The 23,246-nt window shown below is 39.1% G+C and overlaps 1 protein-coding gene across 1 annotated transcript; it reads right to left on the bottom strand.

Annotated features, from left to right (window-relative positions):
• Window positions 1-4,323: 4,323 nt before the first annotated feature.
• Window positions 4,324-21,360, bottom strand: KNG1 (kininogen 1). Its single transcript, XM_015871690.2, has 10 exons — window positions 21,059-21,360; window positions 18,193-18,303; window positions 17,138-17,222; window positions 14,551-14,723; window positions 12,797-12,904; window positions 10,440-10,521; window positions 9,447-9,619; window positions 8,081-8,188; window positions 7,081-7,170; window positions 4,324-5,528 (listed from the first exon to the last, which is right to left on the bottom strand). Exons 1-10 carry the CDS (start codon window positions 21,251-21,253, stop codon window positions 4,818-4,820), a joined length of 1,836 nt encoding a protein of 611 aa, XP_015727176.1. The 5' UTR covers window positions 21,254-21,360; the 3' UTR covers window positions 4,324-4,817.
• Window positions 21,361-23,246: the final 1,886 nt, after the last annotated feature.

Here is a 23,246-nt window from a genome sequence, read left to right as displayed (position 1 = left end):
TAAAGTATGGCTATTTATTTTGTTGCAATTGGTGTCATATTAAGTACATGTGGTGGTACATATCAAGTACATGTTTATTCTGAGAAAGTGAAGAAAGTGCTAATACAGAAATGTCTTGGTGTGTGAAACAGGACACAGATGCTTTATGACCTTCAGATCAAAGCTACTCTGTGTTAGGCTGTGCGAGCTACAGCCATCATGTCTATGAGCTTTTGTGGAAGTTTCAGAGGTGTTTTGGTTGTACTATGGTGGAAAAGGGACTTTCATCTAAATCTAGCCTAAACAGAGGAGTTTCATATAAATCTGTTAATCTGTCCATGTGTTTTTATGGAGCTCTGAAGAAAGAGGAGATCTTGTACTGTATGCTTGTTTTCTTTCTTCTTTTGTCTGAGTTGTACTGTAGAATTGTTTAAGGAAAGGATGAAGTGTGGCAAAACTTTGCCCATAACACTGTAATCTCTGCATTTGGGCCGGCAAAACAAAAAAGAAAAGCAATGTTGTTGTTGTCAGGTGTTGCTGTGATTAATGCCAGGACCTGCACCAGTTCCCAAAACTCCTCCAATTTAAGGCTTATTTTAAGTATTGACGTTGCCATAATCACCATTTTTTCCCTGTTTGCTGGGAGGTGCTGCACTGCTCTGTGTCCAGTTCCATCTCTTTCAAGTCATATCATTCTTCTACACCATGGGCACTGACAGGGTGCTGTAGGCTTGATTAGTAGAAGTGCTGAGTAGCCGTGCTACCATTTAAAGCTAGTAGCAGCTCTGGCTTCTCAGCACGGTTTTAGAACCAGGCTTCGAGGCTCAGTTGTGATTTTTCAGTTTAGCTGTCATGAGGCTGTTTAAGTGATCACTCTGAATTCGCCTCAACACCTGGAATGGATTTGTTTTTCCTTTTCTTTAGGAAGTATTTTGTCAATACTGGATTGATTCCAGGGAAGCTGGAATCAGGATCCCTTCGTTAGTGCTATTAGTATTCTCTGTGACTCGGTTTGAACTGAAAGAGCAAGGTGGGCAGTTTACAATGTGAAAACAGTAGTTCAGTGTTTCATATTCAAATTGCAAATCAGTGATATTGGAATTCCTGGTCAGAAATTGGGTTTCCATGATCCCTGTTGTTATGGTCTGAGAAGAGCTATTCCTTTGGAGCTTACATTGAGGTTTTTGCTGAGCAGCAGATTAAACCAGTTCAGTAGCACCAGTAATTACAGTACTCATTGTTGCAAGGTGCCTTACCCAATTAGGAAAACTTTCACTCTTTTCTTCTTGAACCAGCCTTCCTCCTGCTTTGGAATGCAATAGAAACATCATTATTAGCTACATTGTACCAAACCAACTTTGTTCAGTGCTTAAATAAAAGGTGGAAACTGAATTGCAGAAGTGGGAGTTTGTGAACGCAGTGAAATCCAGCGATGTGTGTGAGTAGCTGGTCGTGGAATTGAAAATGTCTGTTTTAGTTGTTTTTAATAACATTTGGGAATCTGGATATGGTATTTTGTATGTCTGTCTAAATATCGGCGGCCACGTAATGTTGCCATTTCTAGTTCTGTAGCCACTTGAGCCCATTTTATCCCCGGAGTTGTTTTTCCTGAATTGAGAGCAATTATCATGATGGCTGATAGACTTCAGAAAACGAGGAAATAAATGGGTTCTTACGTCTCATAAAATTCCTAGTTCTGCTGTTAATTCTCCCCGCTTTCTGTTGTCAGGTGCCTGCAGAGCTCTCTCCATGACTAGTTACACTTTGGGAACACAGCATTAGATGATGACTGGAATTACAGAGTGTAACTAAAAGGTTGTGTCTGAATTACAACAGACACCCAGCAGGCCGCCCATAGCAAAGCTGAGGAGTTGTGGGGGTTTTTTTGCATGTCATTTAAATATGTATTTTGTCTCATTGCCACAGATGGAACAAACAAGAGTGAAAAGAGCACTTTAAATCCAGACGGTAACAAAATGGCCATCAGGTGGCTCTGGTTCTCAGCAGTATGAGGAACAGAGGCTTAATTCAGATATATTTTCATACCCTACACTACCAGTTCCAATTGTCTGAATGTGCCAGATTGCTATATATATTTTTTTTTCTTCTGAGGCAGGATTTGCTATTATTTTTTTAATATTCACATACAGCTTGATTTATACACCTTGCACATAATGAGTAACTGGCAAACTTTTTATTCTCTGTTGATGGAGCTTAGCATTTAATACATGTCCCACAAGCGTGGTGTTACTGATACAAAAGCTTCGCTAATTGTTAAGCCTGCTAAACCTTTCGCGGCAATCCCGAAACCCTAATTTGGAGATAGTATTTGGAGATCAGCGATTCAGCTGCAACTGAAAATCTGCCATCTGCTGGACGAGGAGGAAAATGACTTGTGGAGTGTTCGAGTGGCTCCAACGAGAGGAGAAATTGGCGGCTCTGTAGGGCTTTTTTCAGCAGCGTTTCAGATCAGGTCGGTAGTTTTGTGACAGCATGTTTTTCTATCCGAAAGTACCGATCTGTTATAATTAAAACTTTCTGTGGGAGCACGTCAATGAGGAATAGAAATGTTCCATTCTAAAAACGTCAGAACATACTGTTTCCAAATTTTTACACTGCAACACTGATTTTTTTTTATTTTTATTTTTATTTTTTAGTAAATAATGATTTATTTTTTAAAGTAATCATTTTTTATGCTATAAAAACAATAAGTCAAAACTGAAATGGTCTTTGTACGAAGCACTGGTGAGCCTCACATAATCACTGTAGTACATGAGAAGTTCAAGGCCATGAGTTGTGTAGGATTCCTGGTGATTACTGTGCTGCTCTGACCGCTCTGCTTCGCTCCCTGTGGCTGTGCAGGTGTGCTCTGTAAGGATGACACAGCAGGGCTCTGCCTGTCTTTTCATTCAGCTGAATCAGAGACAGAAGGATGCTTAGCTTTTCTTGTTTGTTTCTTCTCTTGCTGCAGTTTTTCACAATTTACTTAAATTGCTATAATAATTTAAAGAAAAACTGGTCTGAATGTAGACTTATACACAAAGAACTCCCAGGTATTCCCAGAATCATACTACTCAGTATTTTGGGGGGGGGGGGGGGGGGACTTTTCTTTATATAGCTTTGTACGATCAGTACTTGTCACATGCTAAAAAGAAAACATAGACTTTGCATTTTATCCTGCATGGAAAGCAATGAATGAAAGAATTCCAGGATCTCATAGCAGTAGATCTGAAAGTTCTTATTTTTATATGTGTCCTTAAAATGGGGCTGTAGTTAAGTTTGATTTCTTAAAGACTGCTAATTTTGTTTTCTGGAAGGGCAATGTTTCTGGTTATATAACACCAGTCATGACAAATAACAAATGTACATCTGTAGGATGGCCAGTTAAGCTGTGTTAGAGAAAGGTTTAGGTTTATGTAACCAGGCTGAGTTTATATTCAAAGATATTTTTCTAATTATGGATTTTATGGATTCTTAAACACCAGGCACAGCTCTTTTGGTTGCTGTATGACTGTGTGAGTCAGGAGAGTGCCAGAGCACTGATTACATCTGTAGAACCCCAGTGTATCAGGGATGTTTGGGCCCAGAAAGTCCGAGTTCAGTTCAGATCAGTTCTGTGATCTGTGGGGCTCTGCCCTGTCATGACAACTGCAGAGGTCCTTTATTCTTTTTTCCTTCCACCCCTATCTTCTGTTTCCTTCTCCTGTCCTCTCATTCATTGGCAGTGCTATCACCATCAGTCACTTGACCCTTTCCCTCTCTGTTTCCATCCTTTCTCCTAAGTTGCTGCTTGCTTTTCTTTTCTTTACCCCTGTCCATCTTGTTGCATCAAAGCTCTACCATTTGTAGCACCAGACTTTTTCAGTAACTCCGTGTGTGACCAGGCAGCAGTTCTAGCAGGTGAACTGATTTAGCATTAAATCATTTATTTGTGTATTTGTTGTATTTTTCCAGCTGAATGAATTAACAGATCCACAAATGGTGAAACTGTGTTTTCATTTGCTGAAACTACTGGCTTTTTTAGTCAGTGAACTCCAGCATAAACTCAGGTTTTGGTACATACACTAAATAGAAAATTCAAACCAATCTCTGAATTAAACGCATTCTTTGAATGGAAGAGAGTAGACAAACACTGGATAACTTAAGTGCTTGCTGTCTGTAATGTTTGTGCACCTCTGCCCATACAAATCTGTCGTCAGAACTCTGCTGTGTAGTTGACATACTGTGCTAAGAGAATAACAGAGCTGCTTTTTTTTAACGTTTTCTGAGCTCTCCTTGTTATCTGATTCAACTGAATAGGCTGCTAATGATAAACCGGTGGCAATGGTATTTGGAGTCAAGACATTGACAAGTAAAATAAGCTCCTTTATTTTATTTTCTTCAAAGATTTGCTCCAGGAAATTAGAGAAATATCATTTCAGATATCTAAGAAAGGCATCCTTGCTCTATATTGGCTTCTTTGGTTGAAATTCTTCATGTAATCTGCAAAATTCTTTGTTTTTTAAATATAATACAGTGAAATTTGACACAGTGGTTTGCTGTGTGCTTGTAACAACGTGGGGCAGATGTGATAGTTGCAACTGGAACTGTGGAAGCAGGAAGCTGTTGGTTTGCCCAGTCCCTTTACTGGACAGCTTCTGAATCATTGGTGCCATGCCTGTTGTGTGCTCTTGCCAAGCGTGCAACAGTTAAGCAGACATGGAGTATTGATGACCGAACTTGAGTGTTTTAGCAGACTGAATAGGAGCTTTTGCCTCTTAGATCTCATCTATTTCAAAAGGCAGATATTTTCTGGTTTCCTCTGTAGGGATTTTGGAGAGGATCCTACGATGCTTGAATTATTGTAAAGCATCTGCAAGATCAAAGCTCATCTCTTCGTTTTGGGGAGGTAGTGGGTTTTCTGTTGTAAGATCAATGTTTTCTGCAGCAGAAGGCAAGAGATCCTCATCTAAGAATTCTCTGGGAAGGTTGGAAGGAATGAGCAGGTCCGGAATTGGTTTCCAAGGTTTTCCAGGACATCTGAGGGGAGGAGATTCTGTGTGATCTGGCAACCCATTAAATGAAGAGATGTCAGGAGAATCTACTGGTTCTGTAGGAGTACTGGCTTCTGTCCTTACAACCTCTGCATTAACGAGCTCTAATGCTGTTTCAGCAGTGGATGATGGGAGGGCTTCTTTTAGATTAAAAACCCTTTCACCGGATTCCTCAGAAGATTCAGGTTTGTGATGTTTATGTTTACCATGTTTACCATGTTTACCATGTTTTCGATGTCCACATCTATGGCCATTCCTGTGCCCACAGTCAGTTTCCTGCCTGTGCCTTTTGGCAGATTCATGATCCTTTTTCAGTCCGTGCTTATGTTTATGCCTGTGTTTATGCCCAGGTTCACCTTCGCCATCTGGTCCCTGTCCATCATCTTTCCTTGTTTCTTCACCAGCTTTTTGAGTTTCTCTTTCGTTCGCATTGGAGAGTGTAGTTCCATCTACTGGTAGTACTACAGCAAAGCTTCGTAAAGGAGTGAATCCTGGAGGCCTTCTCACCATTGCTGTCTGAAAAACAAAGCAGTAATAGCTGTCTTTGTTACATGTATGAGAACAATGGCTTCAGATTTGGCAAGATCGAAACCCCATTGCAATGTATGGGTCAATTATTAAAAATATGTTACCAGATTTTTCAAAGCAACCTTAATAATCTTTTGTGTCTGTAATAAGCATGAAAACAAACATCCTCTTCAATAATTCTGGAGTATTCTAGCAGCTGTACATTAAAAGAACAATTTTTCACTGAAATTCTGCCAGTTAACATGGGAATGAAACTGTGAAGAGGAACATACATATTTGTTTTAATTTATGAATAACATGGTTCATTTCTAGGACTAATTATCCCTGCTCTGGTTAAAGTAGAGCATTCTGATATATTCATACTGAAGTTTGACACATCTCTGGGTAGTCTCAGTGCAGGAATATAGCCTAGATCTAGATTAATTTGTCACACAAAACATAGCTATTCAATTTTTTATTTCCTAATTTGACATATATATTTCTTAGGACTTTGGAAATAACACACTATAAAATATTTGATTGTTTTTGAGTAGACTCTATTCCCCAATCAGTGTTCCACTGGAAGATAAAGTGCCTGATATACAGTCCTGTGAAAAAAACAGGTGCCATTTCTGTCAACTGTAGTTCCTGATCCTTATCTAACTGCAAATTAGGGTTCTTTAGGTTGGAGCTGAATTCGGAGGTTGTTGTGGATACAATATTTTAATGGAGACCAAAAGGAGAGACATTTATTAGTTGATACATAAAGAATGAATAGATAATCATGAAAGTGCTGAGCATAGTAAAGTTGCTTAATGTGAATTCAGGTTAATCAATCTCACTTTATTCACTCGATCTTCTTTTCTTGATCGGGGAGATGGGGATCTCTGGGTTTATTAAAAACAACCCAAGCTTACAACCTGCAATCATCAGAACTAAAAAAGTTCTGTTAATAAGAAAAATACATATTGCGTTCTGAAGCTCTCAAACTGTCCATTGTTCGTGGCTGGCTGGTAATGGATTTGGAATGGGTACAGAAATGCCTTCACTTACGATCATAGAATGGCTTGGGTTGGAAGGAAACTATAAGATCCTCTAGTTCCAAACCTGCTGCTGCAGCCAGGGTTCCCAGCCACCAGATCAGGCTGCCCAGGGCCCCATCCAGCCTGGCCTTGAACCTCCAGGGAGGGGCAGCCACTGCTTTTCTGGGCAGCCTGTGCCAGTGCCTTACCACCCTCCAAAGTTAAAAATTTCCCCTAGTATTTAATCTAAATCTCCTGTCTTTTGTCATAAAATCATAGAATTGTTTGAGTTGGAAGGGACCTTTAAAGGCCATCTGACCCAACGCTCTGCACTGATCAGGGGCACCTACAGCTCCATCAGGTACTCAGAGCCCCATCCAGACTGACCTTGGATGTCTCAAAGGATGGGGCATCCACCACCTCTACAGGCAATCTGTGCCAGAGCCTCTCCACCCCTACTGTAAACATGTTTTGTTTTTTCTTATATCCAGTCTGTGCCTCCCCTAGTGATGATGGGTAGTGAAAAAAAGTTGTCATACCATTAGCTGGAATGTAGAGCAGTTAACCTGGGGGAAGGTTTTGTTCTCCCACGGGACCACATAAATTTGTGCTTCGCAGCGCAGCGATAGCTGTTGACAAAACATCAAAAACAGCATGTTAAGGCAAGAAAACATCAAACAACATGAATGAGGCGTGCACAAAAGAATTTACATTTTAATAATAATGATAAATACCTGGACTTTTACTTGAATATATGTGGAATCAGTTTTAATGATGCAGAAGTCTATGCTGGGACAGATCATTGCTTAGCTTTTTGACCTCATAGGATGCCTATGTGAACACTATACTGCAATTTTGAATTGGATATTGGATTTGTGCCCAGTACTTTTGGAGCACTGTTTAATCTTCATGGCATTCCTAACATGGCTTGTTAATCGTACTACCCCTACTAAAGACTGGGGGGTAGTATTTCTTATTTTTCTGGGTAATGCCTGCTGCACTAACAGTTTTTAGCTCTTAGGGGTAAGCACTGTTCATATGGTGGGGAGAAGGAGTGAAAATGAAGAGCCTTCTCTCTCCCAGCAGCTCCCTCATCAATGGTTTCTGGCTCTATCAGCATTAATTTCCAGTGTCTGGAACAGATTTTGCCACTATCAGCAGCATGTACTCCAGAAGCATAATTCCTTTGCACACTGAGAACACTAAAATCTCTCACTTCTCTTTACTGAAAGTGCAACAGATTCCAGGAGTGTTGCCATCATTTCATATCACAGCCACCTCCTTTCTTTGATTCTTCATAATCAGAGAGAAGACCCTTTTGCTTTGCAGTGAGCACCAAGATACCGCAGTTGAAGTAACTCAGTTTAAGCTTTTTGTTTTACTGCCATTGTCACTGGTTTGGGGTTGCAAACACTGGAAGGTGTTGAAGCAAAGGTAACAGAAATCACGATCAAATGTGAGTCTACTTTGTGTGTGTTTCAGATTGCAAAGGAATTACCCATTAGCAACACTATAATTGGTAACATCGTCATTACTTACACTGTCTGTTGAAGCTTCACAGTCCTCATGAAGTTTTTCAAACTCTTTTTTTGAGCAGTTTGTCTTCCTGGCAAAAAATACTAGATGGTAGTTTTGTCCTGCAACCACCTGAAAAATTAGCAAGAAGGATTTCTGTGATAAAGTCATTTTTATTGAAAAGAGTTCAGAGACAGAGATGGTTTTCTACAAGCTCATACTACAGGCTCGTATGACTTATAGTCTACAAGTCCTGACCCCCTGGGGCAATGTATGTTAAGAACAATATTAAAATGTTTGACAGGAAACCTATCTGCTTCTAATCAACTTACTTATTTATTCCTGTTCCCATTCTCAGAAATTCCAGCTCAGAAACTGAAGGAGACAGAAAGGTCAGAAAAACAGGTCTACAGTTTTGGCTTTGTTTTATTGGATGCCTGTCATAATTTAATTAATAACAAATGAAATCGTTAGAGACACCACTGTAGGGAGCCAAATATGATGTAAGAAGAGTTGAATGTGAGTAAAATGAAGTGTGTGGTGAGCAGGCTCAGTTGAAAATGAGCATATTTGCCAAATGCATTAAGGAGGGAAACTGCTTTGGTTGAAGAATGTGCCTGGTACAAGTTCTCTTAGTATTTCTAGAGCCCAAGATAATGTATCTTGCTTTAGAGACAGGAAAATACGTGAAATTCTTTAAGTCTAATTTTTAAAAGTCTGTATGCTAATATTAATCATTATGTGAAAACAGAGGAAAAAAATGTAAAAGCTGAAAAGGAATTCTGCTTGGTAGTGAGATAGTAGGAGCTGATCAGAAACATTTTTGCGCCCTCCACGTTATCCAGTGGTGCCCATCATGCTCAGGAGAAGTTCCCAACGTGGTGTTTTCTGAACTACTCTCTTGTTTTATTTTCAGTTCTTTCCATTTCTTAGAGCTTAGTGCTGCTGTAGAGTAGATATCATCTAAAATAATGTACGGAGTAGTGGCGTGGTAGATGGAGTGGGTGGTGCTGTCTAATAAATCTCTACTTTCAGAAGTCTATGGAATATTACAAAGGCTGATTAAAAAGTGAGGTAGAGAGATAGAAATCAGATCGGCAACATTCACCTCTTTGCAGTGCATCTACAATCCCCTTTTAAGAAAAGATGGAAAAAGAAAAATCAAGAGGCCAGGGATTTTTAAATCTAAGCCAAGAGGGATAAAATTTCACAAGAAAAAGTGCATAGATACCTCAGTTACCATGTGTATCAGTGCCTAGAGAAAAATACTATTTGAAGTCTAAATATTGAGTTTAGCTAATGTTAAGTTTAGACCATTAGCAGTACCATGTCTGTTCCTCATTTTTGTATTATATGGAGTTCAGTTTTAAAAGGAAAAGTGGGTCTCCACCTGTACTGTTGCTGATTCTATTTCTTCAGCTTGATAGTAGAAGTCATCGTTGGTCTCTGAGTTGTACTTTTCCACAGAAACCTTCAGTAGTTCCTTCAGTTCTGCGCTATCAGTTGGGATAGAACTTGGACAACCAGGACAAACACGAGTTGGAGGATTTACCAGTTCTTCAGCTGAAAGAAACCAACAGATTTCAGATGCAAGGGACAAAGGTTTCAGTATAGATGTAGGCAGGGAAAACCAGTTGTTTATCAACCCCTGCCTTTTGGCACACTTTCAATGTAAGTCTATCAAATTAAACTAAAATATCTTTGCATTTCATAGGATGAGCCTTATTATACCTTGGTTATCTGAGAGAGCATTGTCTCAGCACCTAGTGTTGCATTGGGTATGTAACCACTGTTCTCTCACACAAACAAGACTGTGGATATCTAGCAAATAAAGGCAGGGAAGATGTTCAGCTTGATGAAAAACAAGCAGAAGGGTAACAAGTGAGAATGCAGCTCTTACTATGTAGGGGGAGTAATGCTGCACTCCCTGCTATAAAGCTCTGAAACTGTCAGAATCTGCCTCCAAACAGATATGCAGGAAGCATTAATAAGAAAACAATTTGTGGATTAGTGGTAATGAGCTTAGAAATTCTAAGTTGCTTACTTACCAGGGAAAAAATAAGCTTCTAATATATCAAAATGAAGTATAACTATGCAGTATGAAATAAACAATAGTATTGATAGCTGAATTACCAATTTTGACCTTTGTCTTCATTGCCTTTCAAAAGAACAACATAGAGAATATGAAATATTTATAAGAAGTGGAATAAAACTCTACAGTAAGACTTCATTAAGAGGCAGTGCTGCTTTCATCTTAAACCAATCACTTTCTCTTGTTATTATCAGTTCTCATCTCTTGGATTTTTATCTTACCTATTATTTTGTGACTGTAAAAACCATCAAAATTGCAGAACTTTCAGAACTGTTAGTGCCAATTACATACCTGGAAAATTGCACTGGCTTGCAACATCTACAATGTCTGACTGAAGATTTTCATATGCTTTGGCATCACATTTCCCCACACGCTGCAGTAAAAACAAAAGAAACAAACAAAACCAGCTCCTTATTATGTAGAAATAATGAAAAAGCTCACGCTGTTCTTGCTAACAGAATGAGTCAACCACAGTACCGATAATTTCTTCCCTCACTATGCAGGGAGCAAGAAGCCTCACAGTTTGCAGAGCAACAAATGATTAGGGTTTAAAACAGTTAATTAGAGAAAATAAAACTGTGTAAGAGAAGCTAAGTGACTTATTTGTATGTATTCATTACGTTTGGAAAGAGAGTTTACAAACCAGAATCTGGTTTTATGGATAACTCTCTGGCATTTGTCTTAAACTCCAAAGATCAAAAGGACGATTACACAACTAACAAATCAAACATTACTGAGTTTCTGGGCCTGCTTGTATTCACCCAAGTGCTCTGGGGGGATTGTGGTAGATGATGTGCTTAAGATTGCCCTGCTATTTTAGGCTGAAAGAAAAAAAATGTGATCCTGTTCTTTTTTAGATGTCACAGATCTGTAAGATTCACATCTGTATTATTTGAATCATTAGAATGTAAAGAAAGAACGAATGGGCATGGCTATGTCAGAATCGGTTTGGGTTTTTTTTTGTTGTAAACATAAGTTATATTTTGTGGATTGCTTCAAAAGCTTCAATAAATTGGTAGAGACCTGGTGTTGATAGAGTATGCTTAGCTTTTCAGAAAGGTTTAAACAATGTCTCTTACTGAAGTCTCTAAAGGAAACAAATTAACTGTAGAATAAGAGGAAAGGATAAAAAACCAGTTAAAATACATGAAACAGGAAAGTATTAATGATTAGTCTCATAGAGAAAGGAGTGCGTGAGCTGGATGTTAGATGTTGATCTGGGAGAGGGAAATTAATATAGAGAAATGTAATGTAATGCACATGGGAGAAGCCAATTCTGACTTCACGTTAGGCACTGAGCTGACAGGTTCATGATCTTAGGACTATGATGTATCCGAAAGCATCATCTATGAAAACATCTGCCTAGTTGTGGTTAGAAAAATGGGGGGGAAAAACAATAAACAATTTATTGTCTATAGGTTAGGAAGAAAGAATGGCATAATGGCCCAGTACAGCTCTGTGGTTCACACACATGTTGAGTACAGGGTGCAGTTCTGGCTCTTCTGTTTCAGAATGAATAGTATGCATAGGTTAGATTACAAGCAGCTTTCCTGGAATTTGGTCATTCTAAGGAGTGGAATATTTTGTAACAGCATATTCTAATAATATCTCTAGATGATCAGCTGCTGATCTCAGTTGCTGTCTTAGTTTTGGCTGCTTAATTGTTTCATCGATAAAGATCCAATCCCACAGACTCTGAGATCAAATCAGAATGGAAAGGAAGTACCTCTCCTGGATTATGTGAGATGGACAGAAGCCATTATCTCCAGGTGACAGGTTAGAAAACTCAGGTTCAAGAAGATGAGTAACTTGCTTAATGTTTAAGGGCAAGCATTGCTAACAGTATTTTGTTTCATCAAGCCAGATTCTCAGTCTCCTGTTATTTACTACAGTGTTGTCATTCTTTCCTTTTTTGTTCAATGCTTCAGAAGTGCAGTGATGTTTTTAAGTCCTCTAAGGAATCATTTACAAACAGGAATGTAATGCTCAACCACACACTTCCACGACAGCTAAAACAGATGGGAGTCAGGGCTCCTGTGGCTCCTTCCCTCACATTTACCACCACTGTTCACCATGACTGCACATCCCTGCTTTGTATTTGGCAGAGGCGTTTGTTTCACCCTTAGTGAGGTAGTTCAGGGAGGGTGGTTGAGGGAGAAGCCCTCTTTTTGGTACAGTTAATTCTTCTCCAGGTCAGAGCAACAAAGGAAGTACTTAGTTTTGTGGCACGATTGATCCAGATTATGTGTATTTATTAATAAGTCTCTTTTCAAGCTCTCTTATTTGGACTTTAGTAGAGAGAGAGACAGGTAACAATTCAGCTACTTACTTAGGAAATGTTTTATGCTGGAAAAATGGCTAATTGTAATAACTTTGTGCCAGAACTGCTCTCTGAATGGGAATTTCTTAAGGGTTTTATTATTTGGGTGAGACTTCAGATTCAATAGAGTAATCTGCAAACATTTCAGTGGCTGTCTTAGTCAATAACTCAAGAGAGAACTGCATAAATAGGTGGTTGTCTGTAAGCCTAAATTTAAACATCATTAAATAAGTTAAGCAAGACTGTAAAATACATGTTTGAGTCAGACCTCAGCTGTTATTTGTTAATATGATGTTTTTGTGATAAACAGCTTGTGAAGTTTACTTACACCTCCAGAAGTGGTTTTGCATTCATGAGTTAAATCTTGAAATTGGTCTTTGGAGCAATTTGTTTCCTTGATTTCATATTTAATTATGTAATTAAATCCAGCTACCACCTGGAACAGATATTTAGGAGACATTTACATTATGTAAACTAATACAAACTTTGAAGTTCCACTACTGAATGCAATCAACAAAGAAAGCAAAACCACCCTTCTAAGCGCCTTCCATCCATCAAATCACATTGCAGTCATTGAGACATACAGTATTTATGAGCTAACCAAAAAATGTTGTCCTTGTGATACAGAAAGTAAACTAAGTCAAGTAGTTATTAGAAATGCAGTTTATATTCAGATTCTGCTTCTGGCAAGCCTGTAGCCTTGTAATGCATGGTTTCATGCACTTTCCTCCAAAGTATCTGTTACTTATTACTGCCAGTGACAGGAAGCTGGTCTAGATGGATGACTACACTAATACAGCTTGGCAGTTCCTGTGTTCCTAAGTATGTGACATAGTAAAATAGTATCTGAATAATGTAACTTTACACTGCTGGCATCATTTGTTATTGAGTGTCCTGTGTTTGTCATCTGCTTGTAATTGTGTCTGCTTTGGGCTTTTTCCCCCTCCCCTGCTTCGTCCAGATCTTTGACCTCCCTTCATTTTCTCTGCAGAAAGTAGTTCTGTTTTCCTCACTACAACCATGGATTTCACCCAGAAAATCTCTCCACGTTTCAGTGTTGGATCAGGTAGAATTAGATTAAAAAACCAAACCAAAACAAAAAGAGAGTCAAAGGTAAACTCTCCATCCCACATCAGTTAAAGAAGAGGGCTGTGACTAGTCTCTATTAGCCAGAAGTGTCATGATAGTTTTCTTTCCAGCTGCTGAATTGCAGTCTCTGTGACATTTGGTTGTAAGACTTAATTGTTGTGTAAGCTTGTCTTTCAGCTAAGAGAATTATTGCCATCAGTAAATAAAGGCCTGTCAGAATTAAATCATGGGTCAAATTAATGTGAGATGCTTTTTGGCAAAATAAAATTGTATGCAAAGAAAAGGGTTTGTAGTTGGTGTTGAGTTATACACTAGTTAAAAAGCAAATTGGAAACTTGGCTTTCTAGCAACATCATGCCAATACATAGGAGAACCTTTCACGGGGAGATAAGCACTGCCTGCAGTACCAGAAATTTCTGCAGCCTGAGCATTCACTTACAAAGCAGATATTCTGTGCAGAAGTCTTTCAGCCAGCATTAAATTTGTTTTTTTCTTACCCATTTGTTCCTTTACTGGTTCACCTATCCTATAGTATGCATCAGCTACTGAGATACAGGTCCTATTGCACTGCAAAAACATTGGTGCCTTCTGCTGTTTGAGAGGCTGTGGAATATGAGAGACATCTGCACAAGCTGGCACAAAACATATAAGAGATCTGTTCCTGCTGGAGCTTCATGGGCAAGCCAAGTGGAATACTCCAGAGCATCTGAGATGGCACAAGGTGCACGTGTCAGCAATGAATAAAAATAAACTACTGCTGAACACTGGTGAGTTGTAGTTGCAGATAAAGAAAAAAAGCCTTTAAAACCAATCCGTAACATTGATAGCTCTGAAAATCCAGCAGCAGTTTTTCATTCTGTGAGTGTTACCTACATGGTCTATGCTCTATATGAATTCTATATGCTTTTCTTATGAAATATACCTTAAAATCAAAAACATATATGTAACCAAAATATCTTGTAAAAGGTGCAGAGAAAAAAATCACATACAGACCTGTCTCCGAGCTTCTGTTATTTCCACGAGTTTAAAAAGGGCAGCTTCACCACTGTGTGTGTTGAACTTTTGAATGGCTTTTTGCAGAATTTCTGACACTCGTGAACTGTCACTTGATATAGTGTGATAGCATCCAAGACAAATATTCTGAGTAAGTGGTATCACCGGTTGAACTGGAAAAGAAACCAAGAAAATGCAGGTCTTTGTGTCAAGAAATCTTGGGTTTTAATTTCTCAGTTAAGGTCATGTGAAACATGGTTCAATGCGCCAGAATCTTTTCTGCTTTTAAGCAGAATGATCAGCAAAATCCAGATTTTAGTTTCAGGGCCTACAGAGACCCTCACTGTACTTAGACGTGGGCTTCTGTGTGTGCTGGTAGGGGCCATTCATGAAACATTTATGCAGCAGCAAATTTAATTCAGAGGAATAAATGAGTTCGGGAGTCATTTAATGTCTGAAAACCCTTACAGGTAGTTTTGACATCACTAAGGAAGGGTCTTCCCCCATGCAGTAAGGGAAAAAAGCAGTGAAGGTCACAGCTAAAGGGATGTTCTTCAGGTTCTTTGAAGCTCACCTGCTGGGTGCAGCTGCTCACTGTCCTCACCGTGTTCCAGGATGGGGACTTGGGCCGGAGCTTTTTTGGCTCACTCACACAAACAGCCCTGACTTAGAGCTCCTTAGGGACTGTAGTTGAACTATTCCGCTGCTCTGTTGTGTGAGCTGTCCCTGCTGGTCACTTCAGCTGCCATTTGCCACTTTGTGTTACTCTCAAGCATAGCTAACTGGATTGGTTGTGGATAGGCTAGTTTGATGGGATGCTCAAACTTCTGTTTCCTGCTACTAATCCTATTAACTCTCTTTCCTTTCTAGTAATCATGGATTAGATTTTCATAAATTAATTTTATAGTTCGGTACATAAATTAATTTCATGATTCACTGAGCTTGGGACAATATGTGGTCTCTGTGGAATTGAAATAAAATTGGTGTGCCTGATCCTCAGCTGACATAAATTGACTTTAATGGAGTTATGCCTGCTTGCATCAGCTGGGGAATCAGTCCAGGGTCAGCATGATCAAACAGTTCCACCAAGAAGGCTGAACTCTGTGTTCCCTAACGTGGAGGGAAAGTCCCTCACCAGTTAGAGTCTATTGCTTAATTCTTTGTGTTTGAATCCTTTGCATTTGATTTGGCTTCTTTGTACCTATGGAATACCTCAGTGTAAGCAGTACTATTTAGTACTATTTAGTACTGCTTAGTACTATTTAGTCTTAGATCTCCAAGAGGCACTTGAACAAAATTTAGCCAGTGATGTTTCTAGCATCACTTATTGCTGCTGGCTATTGACTCAGCAATGAATGCCATATATGCATTACACAAAAATGATTACTCCCTGAGAATGGGGTGATATAAGATGACAGTGCACTCGGTTCCAGAAGGACCGTGGTCTCATAGTTCTTGTAAGTTCTGAACAAAGATGCATGCTTTTTTCAGAGTTGCTATATTGTGTAACGGGCTGGACTTTTTAGGCTGAATATGTAATTCTTCTAATTCACGTGGTTGTTTTTAGCTTTCTAAATAAAGATTTAATTGCAGATTCTCTGTGTGCTCTGTGAGATTTACACACATTCTGTTGGCAACTAGATGTCACCATTGCCCTACTAATTGGAAACTGAGTGGCCTCTGCAGTAGCAGAGCATGGAGGTTGTGCTGTAGGTACAGACATTATAGCTTTAATCAAGAGAGCTAGGGAACAGATTAAAACAAACCCACAGAGATAAGCTGTCAAACAATTTGGAAGTTGTGGTAAATACTGTTGTAGTTAATGTGCATGTTGCTCCATGCTACCAGTTAGATGGATTTTTAACACTAGCTCAGATTTGTCTTAGGTGAATGCTGGCCATAGCTACATAAAGATCTCAGTTGCAAAGCTTTCAAACACTGTGACCCATTTCTGATGAAGAGAATTACAATGTAAACGTAAGCCTTATATAAATGTTTTATAGGCAAGCAAGGTAATACTCTAATACTCTCCATTGTGAAGATCTAAGTGATGTTATAGTTTATCATACATAATTCTATCACTACTGATTTATTATTTTTTTAAACTTAAACCTGACCCCCCTCCTCCCCCCCCCTTCCCCCCCCCCACACACACTTCCATTTGGGAGTATATTTTTGTTTTGCAAAGCTTTAACATATATAACAAAGTCATTCTTAGCTTGGAGAAAGTTAATTTCTGGTGCAATTTCATACCTCATTTAGTAAGGATAGAAACTTAAAGTGTGGAAAGGGGTATCTGGTCTCCTTGTTACTGATGTGCTTTTGCTCTTAAGCAAATGCATTTCATTTTCCACGTGTAAGGAAACTACACCCCATACTACACACCCATTAGACACTAAGCTTGTGTGTATGTGCCAGTGGAGCGAGACTTTAACTTGCAGTTACTTTTGAAAGGTGATTTCTGAATGTCTAAATGGAATGATGAGGAATCCCTACTGTTAAAATTTTCAGGAAGTCCCAGCATGATGTTTTTCCCATCCTTATTTTTCAATGTATTTCATGAACGCTGCCCTAAACAATTACTTACCTGAAACAATTCTGCAATCTTGCGAAACATTACTTGTTTTTTCAGCGTTATTCATGTGAACTCGAGCTGTGCATTCTCCTGTTTTCTGCAAATACATATGGCAACATTGGACTTAAGATTGGTTGAAGAAGAAAAATACTGTGCTGTAAATTTCTTCAGCTGTTGAACACAGTTGTCAGTTGCAGGTTGAGTTTAGGGAACAAGTTCATATGTTCTTTTGTAGCGATGTCAAATTTGCTGTTCTGTTACTTGGAAAAAGAGCTGTCTTGTTTGCTGGGAGAGCAGAGAATGAACTGAGCAATTTATTTAGAAGGCTGCTTTGTATCATGGTCGATAAGTGTTAATTAACTAAGGAATTTGCTGTCAGAATAAAGGAAATGAACACATTCACATAAATGAAGTCTAACGAATTGTGTTCCTCTCTGCTGATACAAGATGTGCACCAGCAGTCATGACATTTCATATTGGTTCAAATAATATCATCCCTCTCCAATACTTTTTTTAAAATGCTTTCTGTACACTATGAAATGACAGTGATTTCTGCTGGGGATTGTAGTGTTCCTGCATGCTATGTGGGCCTGATGCACCTCCTCTTCTAAGTGGTTTCTAATAGCACAAGCCAGATGGGCTTTGCATTGCTAAACACCCTCTGGTAAATGTTCTGCCACGGTGGCTTCCATGTCAGTGTTTTTATTGGTGCCAATCTGGTCAGTTTGGTTGTGCAGCTTTCCATTATACACAAGCAATAGGATGTTTGATAGCCCTCACATTCTTGTTGTTTGTGTACCTTCTGTTGGATTTACTGTGAACCATCAAGTTAAAGATTTAAATTGATCCCTTCTGCTTAGAGTCAGGGCAATAATGGTAAATTCACAAATATGGTGGTTAACTTCAGGGTTGTAAACTCTTCTGTTCTATATTTTATTTCTATGAACTGTCAAAAACAGCACAGCTGAAGAAGCTAACTTCTATGTCTGTGTTTTTTTTCCTGGGAAGTCCTGGTTGTTAGACTGATGGTTCTGCTCTGGGAAGCTTTAAAGAGGGTAAATACTTACAGCTTCTGCAGATGCTTTGTAATCACAGTCCTTCCAAAGTTTGTTTTCTCCAGTGGCACAAGTGGTCTCTCGTATCTGATATCTCACGTGGAATTGTTTGTCAGGACCTACCTGGATGAAAATGATATACAAGACATCAGTGAAAAGATAAGAACTGTAAAGAGTAAATACTATCCATTGGTTACCTTATGTTTTATATTATGGTTTCAGATGAAAGGTCTCCCATATCTCACTCTCTCTCAGTAATTATCTAAGTATGTTACTGAGTCTTTACCTGTAAGTACAAATACGGTATGTCCTACTACCTGTGCTTTAACATATGGTATCTAGGATTTTAAAAACAGAAATAAGTGACTAGGTTTTCTACATGCATTCAAGTATATTCCAATTAAAGAAATCAGTGTTGCTGCTTGGATAATTAGCGTAATTACTGGTTTGGACTGTGCTCTTGTTCAATTCCCTCACTCTCACACTTGTTCTTCTCCCCAAATCTGTCCATTCTCCTTATGTACAACCCTACAAGCATTGCAGGAATAGCAAACTAGCAATAGCCAGCAGCTGTGGGGCAGTCTGCTGGTGCCCAAACTGCCTGTATCTGTGGTGTGAGGGTACTTATGTTGCCCTGCGTACCTGGGAAAAAAGGGCAGAGGGCTTCTGAGGCAGCCATTGGCTACTCCTGCAGTATTCTTATAGGTGTTAAAGGCTGTGCTGCTCTTGGAGATGGCCTCACAAATCCCAATACAAACTATTGAAGTTTGACCTGACCAGTGCAAGCACTTCTGATGTTGTTAAATAAGTAGGGGGCCTTTTCTCCTTGCAATAAACTGAATAGTAAGCCTGTATCTACAGTTAACATTAACGCACTGCAAGGTTTGTGGCATATCCTTCAGAGGATATACAAAGCCAGAAGTTCTAGTTTACTGCCACTAAAAATGCTCCATTGATCTTCTTTTCCAAATACAAACACACACAGTTTCTGTAGTTTAACATTAATTCTCCCAGTTGTATCGCTTGAGGATAACTGAGTGATAGTTCTTGTCTTAGCGGTATCGAGAAGCTGTGTTAGCATAGGTAGAGTATACTGAATTTACACTTGGGTAGGTGAAGACAGAACTATCTTTTGTTCTTTCAGTTCCTGTTATACATTGCTACATCTCTACAGAAACTAGAAGTATGAGATGTGGTGACTGCAGGCTGTTAAGAGAGGATGAAAAGGTCTCTAAAAATATAACGGCCTTAATCCTCAGCAGGTGTAAATTGACATTTATGGAGCTGCATCAGGTTTTGCTGTCTGGGATGTGGATTACAAGAGCCAAACCCTGTTATCTGTTAACAGTTTTCTAAACCTGGAATAAATCAGTTTGGTGAGCAAACGAAGCACGTGAGAAAATACATTGTTTCTGTATGGCATTTGGTGTTGTTTTATTTCATTATTTTTTATGAACATTTCTGCCTTTAACTGGGGCAGGTTTAGTCTTTCACCAGTCAGCTTTTATGTTTTATTACCTTATCAATAATGAATGTACATGAATATGTAATAACCAGCTATTTAATTAATGCATTCAACATTGTGAGACTAGCAATGAGTAAAATCTGTACTCTTTCTGGAAAAAGACTATAGAATATGAACAGTTTTCTCTTGCAGATTCCTTTCGTATTTATTTTCTTCCTTAGCATCAGTCAGATCAATGATTCAAGTAATAATTGATTTTCACCTCAGATCTGCCAAGAAAAGGCAGTATGTTGAGAGAAAGATGAACATGGATTGCATTAAATATATATATTTAAAAATAGAACATAAGACAAAATACTGAAAATAACATCTATCCTTTGGAGAAGGAGGTTGTGTAATAGCTCTAATATAAGGAAGCAGAAAGGAAGGTGGTGTTACAGCTATGATATTAAGAAGTTTGCATTTAACTGTTGTTAACGATACATGTAGTTCAATGAAGACCATGGGAGTATTAATTTCTTTAATTATGTAAAGGCTTTGACAAATTTCAGTCTTTGCTAAAATCATCCCAGTCTGAAAACAGGAAAAGAGGGAAAGGGCCAGGAAATGTGGGTGGTTTACTGTAAAGTATTTAGCAATTCGTGTCCCCTTTCCATCTGGGTCAAAGTGTCCTGTGATTTTGGAGTGCAAAATATTCTGTCTGACGCTGGGTTTCCAATCCAATAGAAAAAACTGCTAATGTTTTCAAGTAAAGCAATGCTTGTCATTATTATGGTAATATTATCTTGGTATGCGTCTCAGAGGTAAACACTCTTTGTTAGATTAACTCTATGCAGAAGGACTGCAGGCAAGAGATCACATTTCATTCTTTATTTCTTCTCTAATTTTACCTGTCACTCTATTTGACTAAAATATCACCTAGTGCTTTCAAATACATCTGTGACTCAGGACTCATGTCAATCAAGTCATATTCAGGAGCAATTTATTCTCAGCATCGGTGAATTTTATCAGCTCATTTTCTTTTTATTTTTAGTGTATGAATCCAGCTCTTCTCAAGTCATGATAATATCTACTTGATAACGTGTGTTTTTGCCATCCATCTGAAAATTCTCACTGATGGTAGAAAGGGGTAAAATTTCCAACAGAAAGGAGAAAACTGGATGGACAAGTAAGACAAATTGTATTAGTGATCTAAGTTCTCTGTTATTTGCTTTTCTAGTCCTCGCATTGGTAAGCAATTCCCCAGCACACAGTTCCATTGATAAGAACATGATATACATCCCTGCTTGTCACAGTAGCAAGCTGCAAGATACTTTGCTGCCACACTTACTGTCCCCTGTGGATCAGATGGAGCAAATCTGATTCAGAGTGTGTAAACAATTCCAACATGTTTTTTTTGCAAAGTCTACTTACTGTTCTCTTGGCTTCCATCACCATGTACAGAGCAAATTGATTACCAGTAGTGCTGTCTCCATTGTATTTCTGCAGTGCTGTGTCAACAGCTTCCAAGACATCTGGGTCATCACAGTCTGAGAATTCAAACGGGAGAGGGGTGGCTCTAGTAGAAAAAAAGCTACAACAGAGTGCTACAACAACAAAAAGTTTCATAACTGGGCTAAAAGAAAAGTCCCCTGCATTAGAAGGCTCATTAAAAAGGAAAGGGAAAAAGAATGCCTGACAAGGATTTAATCACCTCTTATATTTTACAGGACCAATAGCAAAGTAAACAGAATGAGCGGGTTGCTGGGGTTGGTTAGTTCTCATCATATCCTGTTTATAGAGCAAATAAACTTCTGAATTCCTCTAAGCAAAATTTGTGTGGTCACCAGAATGACACTAAGGTTATTCACCTGTCATCAAGATAACAGGCTAACTGGCTGCAGCTGGAGACCAGCTTATGCTGGACAGGATGGCTCCTGAGCAAAAGAGCAAGCAAAGTGTTTGCAGATTTCTGGCTTCTTTTTAACGTCAAGACTGTTACTCAGAAAGAATTAAATAAAATACCCAGGAAGGTCACAATGGTAATGAAGTTCTGATTCTGGACAAAGACACTGTAAATTTCATACATCTGTTTAGGTACAATAGTTCTGAGAAGTCAGAAAATATTGGGAAAAAAAAAAGTCTTTGGACAGCTTCATGTCATGGAATGCCACAAAATTCTTATATATAGCAGTTGATAACCCCTTCACCCTGCAATTGGAGGTGACTATCTTTGCTGCCGTGTGGAGGCTACCTTTGGACCATGGTTTAGTTGGTCTTCACGATGTATTCTTATCATTACAGATAGGGAAAATGACACCCAAGAAGGGATTAAGTAATGTTGCCTGTATCCAGCAGAGGCCGTTGTAGAGCTGGCGGGGAACGTCTGGGACTGTTGACTTGATGAGCGCCAAATAGCTTTGCTTTGAATCTGTAAACATGATGGGATTTACTCAGGTCCAGTATTCTACCTCTGTCTTCCTAGTTTTGGTTAAAGAAATCGTACTTCAGAGTCTTTGTGGATAAGTTGAGCCATAAACAAGATTGCTTGAACATTATGATGCACTGAAATAAAGTAGCCAACCTTTACTTGAGCACACAAAATGCCATCCTCATTTTGTTTCTTTTTCTTCAGTGTGTCCCTCATGCTTAGTTTTACTTCATGCTCTTTAAAAGCTACTTTGAAGACCAAAGTAGTTATTTTATATATATATATTTTAATCCCATGTTCTTGCTTATGGGATAACTGATCTGAACTAACTCTCTGTGGTCCCAGCATGTCTGAGTGGACTTTATCTTGATGGGAACTCCTGTATAAAGAGACTGTAGTGTACTTTCTCCCTTCTCCTCCCAGCTGAGTTGCCAGCAGAAAGATTCCTAGAGTCACAGTGTGATAGAATGACTTAGGTTGAAAGGGACCTTAATGATCATCAAACTCCAACCTCCTGCTGTGGGCAGAGTTGTCCCCACCAGATCAGGCTGTCCAGGGTTCCATCCAGTCTGGGCTTGAGCAGCTCCAGGGATGAAGCATCCATGACTTCTCTGGCAGCCTGTGCCTCACAACCCTCTGAGTAATTTTTTTCCTAACATCTCACCTAAATCTTTTATTTGAAAGCCATTCTGCCTTGCCCTATCACTATCAGTGCATGTAAAAAGTTAATCTCCCTCCTCCTTGCAAGCTCCCTTCAAGTACTGGAAGGCCCCTTCTCTTTTACACAAAATAAGCCCAACTCCCCCAGCCTTTCTTCGTAGGAGAGGTGCTCCAGCCCTTTCATCATCCTTGTGACTTTTCTCTGGACTCCCTCCAACAGCTCCACATCCTTCTTGTGCTGGGGGGGGGCCCTAAGCATGGACACACTACTCCAGATGATGCCTCATGAGGGTAGATTAGAGGGGGACAGTCATCTTCCTTGCCCTGTTGGTCACCCTTCTTTCAATGCAACCCACAATACAGCTGGCAAATGGATCACTGATTAAAAACAAAACCAAAAACATTTACCTGAAAGAGTTATTACATGTCTTTGCTTTTCCTCTCCCCTGAGAGCAGTTATGAACTGCAGTAATTTTTTATATATCTTTACCAGCATCTATATCAATAGAAACACCTGTACAGGCCGCCCTG

Source organism: Coturnix japonica, chromosome 9 (genome assembly GCF_001577835.2).
Source record: "Coturnix japonica isolate 7356 chromosome 9, Coturnix japonica 2.1, whole genome shotgun sequence".
Classification (NCBI taxonomy): Eukaryota; Metazoa; Chordata; class Aves; order Galliformes; family Phasianidae; genus Coturnix; species Coturnix japonica.
The sequence above is the reverse complement of the archived record's forward strand: the minus strand, read 5'-3'. Positions and strand labels throughout refer to the sequence as shown.